Below are 9991 nucleotides of genomic sequence, written 5' to 3'. Positions count from 1 at the left end.
CTGCGCCTGAGTCGTGCCAGAGTCCTGCCCGTCTGTGCTCGTCCGCGTCTCGGAGGCGGACGAGGTCGGACTCTGGCCTTCGGCTCCTGTTGTTTGCCGGGTTAGAGGTTGACTACCCGCAGCTCTAGGATGATTACGTATAGCGCTGCTTCCTTGTTTGCTTTGCGCCCCCCTCGCTCGGCCTGTCTGTCTCTTTTCCCCGGCGGTCGCCGTTTAGGCAAGGGCTGCCCCGTGTGTAACTGGCTCCCCACATTATCATCTACTCATGGTCCATCTACCCCTCCTCAGTACTGTCACTGCGCGTTGCTTAACACTAGGTCCCTTCCTCGTCATACCTCGGATACATGGGATCTTCTCGCGCACTCCAAGATCTCTTGCTTATTTTTAACTGAGACTTGGCTGGGAGTGGGCTCTGAACCCGACATTGCCTGTGCTGTCCCGCCTAACTACTCCATCTTACGGAGGGATAGAACCGAGGGAAGAGGTGGTGGGGTGGCTCTGATAGTGGACAAGGTCTTTGATTGTTCCTCCTTTGCGGTGGACAACATTGCCGGATGTGAAGCCTTAGGTTTTACACTCCATCTATCGGCGTCCCAGACCTGTACCGGAATTCTCCTCTATAGACCCCCTGGACCCATTGGGTCCTTTTTTGAGGACCTACAGTCGGCCTTATCAGTACCTTGCATGCGTTCTGCGCACTGCTTGTTATTAGGCGACTTAAATTTGCACATGGACTGTCTTACCGATGCTGAGGCTACCAAACTCCGTGAGATTACAGCGATGTTAGGGCTAGCCCCTTTTATCCACAGCCCCACTCACGTGAAAGGCCACACATTAGATGTGATCTTTTCCTCCAAGCCTATTGAGGTGTCCCCTCCACTCCCGGTCCTCTGGTCAGATCATTATCTGATAAACTTTGCCTTAGTGTTTGAATCTAAGCTTAGCCAAAGGGCTCGGAAGGAAGGCTCCCGGCAATCTAGAGCCTACCACCTAGTGACAGCAGATATGCTCTCCGATGCTCTCTGCCAATACCCGTGTCAATTGACAGGGGTTCTGGAAACCGACCTAATCCTGGTCCAGAACTGGATGCAGGCAAGATTCGAGGAGCTGGCTCCTTTGAAGCCTGCTAGAACAGCACCTCATCTTAATTCTGCTCCTTGGTTCTCTTCCACTTTACGTACAATGCGACAAGACTGCAAAAAGTTGGAAAGGCGGTGGCGGCGCAAGTACGATCTTGTGGAGCGAATGAAATACCGCGACGCGATAAAGTCTTACTATAAACAGATTGCCGCAGCCAAAAAGAACTATCTGGAGCAGAGAATTGACAAAGCCGATAATACGAGCCGGGAACTCTTTAGGATTGTGGAGGAGTTTGTCAAACCTGTAGTAGGGACCCCGGTCCATTCACACACGGAAGAATGGATCAAACAGCTCGCCGACTTTTTTGTGACTAAAATCTTAAAGATTCAGGACACTTTTCCAACTGTGGATTCCCGAACGGCTGACGCTGTGTTAGGGGACAAGTCGACCTATTTAGCTCCCTCACAGGCTGAATCTGGGCCTTTATTATTTGTCTTTCCCCAGTTGTCCTGTGAGACATCGCTTGAGCTGTTATCCCGGCTGCAATCTGGCTCGCCTCTGGATGCTTGTCCGGCGAAATGCTTGGGCAAGGTGGCCTCAGCGTTGAACAGCTTGCTGAACCCCCTGCTTAATCTTTCATTGAGTTCAGGGGTGGTTCCACGACAATGGAAACACGCACTCATTCTGCCGCTGGTTAAAAAGCCTCTGCTCGACCCCCTGCAATGCACTAACTATAGACCAATCTCCCTCCTCCCTGCTCTGGCGAAGGTGTTGGAGAAACATGTTCAGCACACTCTGACCACCTTTATTGAGAACAACAAACTGCTGCATGACTCCCAGTCCGGCTTTCGTGCGAATTATAGCACGGAGACGGCTCTGGTAGAGGTTACCGACGCTATCAGGGAGACGCTCGATCATGGGGGAAAGGCTATGCTAGTCATGTTGGACCTATCGGCGGCATTCGACACCGTCCCACACGCAGGTCTCCTCTCAAGACTCAGGGAGATTGGTCTGCGAGGGACGGTGCTGGACTGGTTTCAATCCTTTCTTGCCGACCGCCGACAGGTGATCTGGGCTCCGCCGTTCTCGGCCGAAATGCTTTCGCTGGAGGTGGGGGTGCCTCAAGGTTCCATCTTGAGCCCCACCATCTTCAACATATACATGGCCCCTCTAGCGGAGGTAGCGGAGGCGTTTGGGGCCCGGGTCATCTCATACGCTGATGACACCCAGCTCTTGTTCACCTGCAGGAAGGGAGAGGCCTTTAACGGCGGCAGAATCAAGGACTGTCTGAGCGCAGTCTTTGCGTGGTTTCAGCGGCACAGCCTGAAATGCAACTCAGACAAATCTGAGCTGCTCTTTTTCGGCTGTGCCCCTGATCCGGGCTGGAAGACATGGTGGCCCCAGGACATGTCCCCCCCAGAGAAACCATCTTCTCAGGTAAAAAATCTCGGAGTGGTGTTTGACGATGATCTATCTTTCCGTCCACACATCCTGGGATTAGCAGGGAAATGTTTCAGCATCCTCAAGATGCTCAGGAAATTTCTTCCTCTGCTCTCACTGCAGTACCGTAGAAATGTAGTCCAGGCGCTTGTGGGCTCCCGCCTGGACTATGCGAATGCACTCTTTGCAGGCCTACCCAAGTATCTGTTATCCAGACTGCAGATTGTTCAGAATTCGGCGGCCAGAGCCATCTATGGGCTGCCTAGGAGAGCTAGCGCCTCTGTGCTCCTGGCTAGGCTGCACTGGCTCCCAATTTTGGGGAGAATTAGATTTAAGCTCCTCACTCTGGCATTTAAAGCCCTCCTTGCGATTGGCCCTAACTATCTGAGGAAGCGTATTGCTTTCTATGTGCCGCGGAGGTTGCTGAGGTCGGCGGACCTGGCTAAAATGGAGGTGCCTGTGGTCAAACGTGTTCGGATGGGAGGTCGTTCCTTCCAATACGTGACAGCCTGCTTGTGGAACGAGCTCCCACTTTCCCTTCGGAAAGCGAACAACCTCCTGGCTTTCAGGAAGGAGTTGAAGACTCTGCTCTTTACCAAGTAACCCGCTGTGACTGTAGTAGGTTTGCCTTTGGTTTTCTGTTTCTCTGGGCCTCTTTGCTAAAGCGCCGGGACACCCTTTTGGGGTAGCCGTGCGCTCAAAAAGTGCGGCTTAACATAACATAAAGAAAGGGCTGTTAACTAAATGTATTGTGTTGGAGACAAAGCAAGATACTGCGGGTATACAGCACTTATAAATGAGCAATCAAAAACTATGCTACAATTTGTGAAACATATACCTCGCAAACAATCACTTGATTTTTCAATAAGAACGAAAATTGCTGAAACATGATGGTACATCTATAAGAATCGAAAGCAGAAACCTCAGAATGCCATGAATCTGGTTCAAGGAAAGGAGCCCAGCCATTTATTGTTCAGAAAATTTGGAAACCCCTTTTTAAGAGAAGCAGTTGACAAATCAAGATCAACTTACTTAAAAAAGTAAATGACCAGCTAATAAATTCAACATTATGTTCAGGAAATCCACTTCTGAAGGACAGTGCCATTTTTGGTGCGCTCGTGAGAAAATCCATTGGTGCCCAATGAAAGAACTGTGAGCTATAGACCACACCTGCACTACCGATTTCTACACTAATATATCCAATGCACAGTGAGCAAAGTTGGACAGTTAAAGACTATGGGCCAGATTTAGATCTTGATGGGACTCCTGCTGTCCCTCTGTGGCAGAGCATCCAACTACTCTGGCAAGCTGGCAGTACCCCACCCACCGTATTCAGATGTGTGCTGACTGAACCGCCATCTGCATCGGCAGACTGTTTCACGTGCCTCAAGCGGTGTTCTGTCATCGACTGGTTAACAGTACTCCGTCACCATCAAGTCGGCGGGTTTGTGCTGAGCCTATTTAGATGTCCCGGTTGTGCTGGCATTGTCCTTGCGGCGGTTTGCTGATGGAGTGAGTCCCTGGCGGAGTGGAGACTGGTAAGTACTACTGATTTATGTGTCAATACACATGTATGTTGTGTTTGCCGCTAAAATATATGTAGGTAATATGTTATGTGCATTTTCTTACATATTGCATAGCAAACAAACAACATACACACACTATTAAATGCACACTCAGAGGCACCACAAGCACAACACCCACAACCACCCAAACAACATAATGTTAATTTTAAGTGTCAATTCAGGTGTGTTCATTTTACCGTGATGAATTGTAAAATTTACACTGATGCAGTACACATTAAAATAAATGCATGTTATAGCAATGTAAAAATACACAAGACTAAAGTGATTGTCCACACACTTTTCATAGTAAGACAAGTTTAAGAGAAACTTACCGTAGATCCTGGTGACAATGTAGTTGATCAGCGTCATGGTCCTGTAGTAGCAGCAATGGGAGGACCTGGACAATGAGGTTCAAGAGGGAAACAGAAGTGGGTAGCAGAAAAAAGGTAGGTTTCTACTTCATTTCCTTCCATTCCACCAATTTAAAGTTTACTTGATGGAAAGGCACATTCTGACTGGCCCAGCAGTAATCTTTGCTGGACTCTCGCCGACAGCCGCTTCTGCCTATGACACTGTCAACGAGGGGAAAAATACCTATAAGAGTCAGTGGCACTTGAGCTGTCTTTCATCCTTGCTAACATCTAAATAGAGAGGGAGGACGGCTGTGTAGGCAGACGGTGAAACCATCTAAAAAGTGATAGTGTGACCAGATCTGCCAAGATCTAAATCAGCCTTAAATCTTAGATTTCAACCGGACCCTTAACTACAAGTGATGGTCAGCTTTGAACATTAACCAAACTAACATCTACTGGACTCTAAAGGGCCAGATGTATCACCAGTATTTGCATGTGCAAACTGGTTTGTGACCCGTTTGTGCATGCAAAAACCTACATGGTCAATGTACAAACACTATTTTGCGACTCGCAAACAATTGCGACTCACAAAAATTTATTTTGCGACTCGCTATTAGGAAGGGGCATTCCCTTCCTAATAGTCGGAAAATACTTGCAAATTATTACCACCCTCTTCAAGAGGGTGGTAATGGAGTTGCAAATGGGAAAGGGTCCCCAGGGGACCCCTTCCCTTTTGTGACTAGCTCACAAATATTTTTAAGGGAAGGCAGTGGTCCTAGGGACCACTACCTGCCCTTAAAAAATTAAATGAAAACGTTTCATTTTTTTTTTTTTAAATGCCTCACATTTTCCTTTAAGGAAAACGGCCTGCATTAAAAAAAAAATGCTTTATTGAAAAGAAGTCCCAGACATGGTGGTCTGCTGATCCAAGCAGGCCACCATCCCTGGGAGGGCCAGCCATCCCCAATGGGCTCGTAAATTGCGAGCCCAGCAGGCCACCATCCCTGGGAGGGCCAGCCATTCCCAATGGGCTCACAAATTGAGAGTGGCTCATTAATATTAATGAGCCTCGCAATTTGGGACCCCATTGGGAATCGCATACAGTGTCTGAGACGCTGTTGTACAATTGGATTTAGCGCCTCGCAATTTGCGACTCGCAATTTGTCACAAATTGTGAGGCGATAAGTCTAATGGTCCTACGTCTGGTCCTACATCCCCTAACCTTAACCCCCTAGAAATAAAACAAATTTGAACTTTACACAGAGCTATAAAAGGGCTGGCATACATTGGCCGTCCGAGGGAATGTACTTAAGTTGTGGAGAGTTTAATTCATTAAATGAGAGCCTCGAATTACCTGTTAAGTGACAGGTAACCACTTTACAAAATACCATTTAAAAATAAATAAAACAGTGACAACTACTTATCGTTTACAGTTACTGTATTACACATAATTTTAGAAAAAAAACAACCATTTACGAAGCCATGTCATTAGGAAAAGGACTAATTCTGCATGTCCACAATAAACAAACTCAAAAGAGTGTAGGGAATTCACAGTATAGTGGCACAGAAATCATTTTCAAAGCAATAGCCTAGGTTTCGTTTTATGTAATAAAAATATACAACAATGACAACACACACCTTGGCTTACGTTTTAATGTCTTCGAGACAATTGTTGAACAATATATTCTGTAGAACTCTAACATCTGGAATTTTTGCTCATGTGTCAACCATAGAAATGCAACAGTAATAAATGATGATGAAAATATAACAGAAGCATCATTATTTTATTGTAAAGTACAAAAAGCAATCATTGTGTGTTCTACATTAACGATGAATTTCCATCAATACATCATAAAAAAGAAAAAAAATGAAAACGTGATATTTTTGCCATAAGGCAGAACATTTCAACATTATCATATATACTATTTGAGCTCTGATTTACAGTGGAAGAGGGCAATCTGCCAAAATGTGGTGGGCGTCCCATCCTTTGTATTTGGAGCGCATGGACACAAATACATTTTAAATTGGGGACAGAACATTCATCGCTTCTTGGCGGGTGCTCAACATGCTACACTCTAAAACCCTCAAGCCCCCTTTTCGTTTTCTGCAGCATGTGCCTTCTTCCCCAAGGATTTTAAATAAATCCTTGCTTTTCACAGTGCACTCCATATTTAATATCACAATCATTAAGACTACAGTTTATGCTCTGGTAAAATGTTCGCTGTTCACATTTCTTTTCACATTTATTTACATTCAGGTCATAGTACTGTGACATGATTTATGAACAAATTAAAACCAATGTTTAAAAGGAAATAGAGGCCTTGATGAAATATCACATTTTCAACAATCGGCTTATCAAAAGAATTTCTGCTAGAAGAGAGTTGTTCAAGTAAAAATACTACACTTCAGGCTGTTCTCCTTCCAGTAACATCCCAAATTTAAGTGGTTGAGGTGGGAGGAAGCAACCAAGATGGACGGCTGAATGATAACGACAGTGATAAAGAAGATGCAGCGCAAATATGGTTCACCCCTCTAAATCTGATCATCTCACAAATATGGAAAAATATGGTATAAAAACGGATGTGTCGCTACTTTTTATGTGAATTGTTAAGGCAGTTATTTTAGTACTTTGGTCTATGAACTACATCACAGTTTAGATTTCGTGTTAAAAGTAAGAGTACATTTTTCCCTGTCACAGGTACATTTCCTTTATTCATATGCTACATTCGTCTTTGACATATCATACAGAGTGCACATATGTACAAACAGTTATAAATAAAGATAGCCAACCCAGTAAACGAGATTAAACAAGGTGAAAGCAGTCGGAAAGAAGATTCTTGAATAGGAGTCAATTTTGGCAACCCGGATGTGGATCCTTCCTTTTTTCCATGATCCTGTGCGGCAATCTTCAAAGCAGCAGAAGAAGCTGGCGCAGTCCTTGCCTTCCAGGCACTCATATCCTGGCCCCGCCCCCTGCTCTTGGGTAGTGATTGGAATGGAGGTGCACACTGTGCCGACGTCAATGGTCAGTGGTTTCTGTGAAGAAATGAGGAATGGTGTGTGGGAAAGGTTTCATATGCACATTCATTACAGAAAATGTCCTCACTTTATTTTTCTTTTCGAATGGACATTTTTAACCTTATAAGCTCAAAGGATTCTTTCAAGCACATGTTCTTTCAAAAAGCGGATTTTTGAAGCAGATATCCTTCACTTGGCCTCCTGCCACTTCCCCATTTGGTTTTAGTCAGAAAGTCAGCAACACTGTATACTTTCGCATGAAATCACTTTTTTAATTTTCTTATGAAATCTTTTGCTAAAATTGTTTAAGATACAGAGGATACAAGTATTTTAGATATTGTATGTTTTTTATTAACTGAAACAATAAAGATTTTCACACTTTCATGCACTTCCCCATTTACCTCTTTTCGTGCTTTGTTTCTGACCCCTTTTCACACACTACAGGAGAGTAGTTGTGTCCATATGATTTCTGTCCTATCCAATCTCTGTCTAACTGTCCTTAAATCCTTTTTTATCATCTTTACCAATTCCAGCCCAGTGAGGTGACCCAGATGGTTCTCCCCTAAGAGAATAAAAATCATGTCTTGCCATGGTCTGCTCCCAGTCACCCATTCAGTTTTCATAAAGTGGGTGGCAGTTCACTCCATTTCATCCCTTCCTGTCCATGCTACCTCACTGAAACCTTATCATCTACAATACTAAACTGCTATTCATAACGTTTTGCTTTTGAGTGATCCTCAATCCATCTTGCAATGGATCAATCGCGTATCAAAACGTTGTTCTTTCTTTCTAGCAATGAACAATCTAGTCTCCAAGGCAGATGCACATATAACCCTTTCATGCCTCAAGACCCTTCCAGCAAAGTCACAGTAACAGGCCTATAGCTGTCCTCCACCTTCCCTTTGACTCAAGCCACTTCTTCCTTTTGAACAGTCTGTACCACCCTACTGGTACCTGAATATCACCATCACTAATGCCATCCTCCATTCTTGCTTTTCGCTTGTTAATCTTGTGACCAGCTGCTCTCTTTTCTCCTCTTCCATGCTCTCTTCTGCTGTCACGGATCCCCTCAGTCACTCTACAATTTCCATTCCCTGCCAGACAGCCTTTTGGCTGTCCCATGAACTTCAGACCTCCTATTTGCCCTCAAACTCAGACCTTCATCCTTCTGCAGGCCAATTTACATTTTCTGCTACCTGCACTCCTATTCCATTTCTCTTGCTGCCTACCGCACCCTTTGGAATGTCATTACCAGTTCAATGTCCAAGCTTAAGTCAATCTTCTCTTCTACAGGTGTGGGGTGCTCATATTCCTTCCTCTCTCTGTTAACCTGCTGGGGACACTGCACTGTGCCACGCTCCTTCGGTCGGCATCTTTTTGGTGACCATATCAGTGATTATGCCCTTCCAAATTGCTATTATGGAAGCTACTTGGGTGCACTCTTCTACCAATTTGTCTGCTCTGCCAATCATCCCACCTGACCAGCATGGCACTCTTCTTCTCTGCTGGCCAGATGCGCCACAGTGCTGCATTGCAGAGAGATGATCCGAGTCCACACCCCTTTTTACACCACTCTGCAAACTCGCTTCTGGGCGCACTGTTGGTGGGGCGATGAGGTCTTCTTGTGTCCTCAGGACACAAGTGGACTTCGTCCCCCGAGCAGGAGTGTGCCAAGAGGTGCGTTTTCAGAGTGGTGTAAAAAGGGAGCGTGGCCTCGGACCACCTCTCTGCAATCCAGCTCTGTGGCACTTATTGGGCTAGTTGGACCCCAGGGACCCTCAGTATTCAAGGGGAATTAATTCCTCAACTAACAACGCTCCAGGGGGTGTATTTGCAGAGTGGTCGAGTAAGGGGGCATGGCCTTTGTCTACCTCTCAGCAATCGCACTGCGTGGGGCTTCCGGGAGGTAAGAGGTAGGCTAGTTGGCTCCTAATGGACCCCCAGCAGCGGAGGGAACTACAATCTCATCCAAGAGCACGCCAGGGGGTGCGTTTGTAGAGTGGTGGGCAAAGGGGGCGTGGCCTGGTACGAGTTCTTACCAATGCTGCTGTGTGGGACATACTGGAGGTAATAGGAGGGGAAGGTGACCCCCAAGGATGTCCTTGGGGCCAACTACCCCTCTTGTTACCCCCAGCAAGTCCCACGCAGTGGGATTGCTAAGACGTCTTCAGAGGCCATGCCCCCCAATTCTCCGCCACTCTGCAAACACTCCTCCTGGCCGACTACTGGATGGGGGATGAAGTCCAATTTAGTCCTGAGGAAGTTTGGGGGCCCAGAAGCCCTCCTGGTACCTCCTGTAAGTCCTAGGCAGCAGAATTCCTGAGCGCTGGTCAGAGGTCCAGCACCCTTTCTCCACCCTTCTGCAAACGTGACTACTAATTAAAGAAGCATCTTTCTGCTCCTCTGACTTAGAGGTAGTTTGAATCCCCCTGCCCTATTATGTACTAGGTCCTTACAGAGGAGGTAATGCTAATCACAGTGGTACCCCAACGCATAGTGTTCCTTAGTGTATGTAGGTGTTTTCACTTTATTCTA

General features: G+C 46.0%; 1 protein-coding gene across 1 annotated transcript in view; it reads right to left on the bottom strand.

Annotated features, from left to right (window-relative positions):
* Positions 1-6360: 6360 nt before the first annotated feature.
* LOC146862838 (gamma-aminobutyric acid receptor subunit gamma-1-like) overlaps positions 6361-9991 on the bottom strand; it is a 644159-nt gene continuing 640528 nt past the window's right edge. Inside the window, exon 9 of the mRNA XM_085643311.1 lies at positions 6361-7474. Within this exon, the coding sequence (XP_085499437.1) occupies positions 7208-7474 (267 nt within the window). The 3' untranslated portion in view covers positions 6361-7207. The remainder of the gene's footprint in view (positions 7475-9991) is intronic.

The sequence above is a fragment of the Triturus cristatus genome, chromosome 2_2 (assembly GCF_964204655.1).
Source record: "Triturus cristatus chromosome 2_2, aTriCri1.1, whole genome shotgun sequence".
Lineage (NCBI taxonomy): Eukaryota > Metazoa > Chordata > Amphibia > Caudata > Salamandridae > Triturus > Triturus cristatus.
The sequence above is the reverse complement of the archived record's forward strand: the minus strand, read 5'-3'. Positions and strand labels throughout refer to the sequence as shown.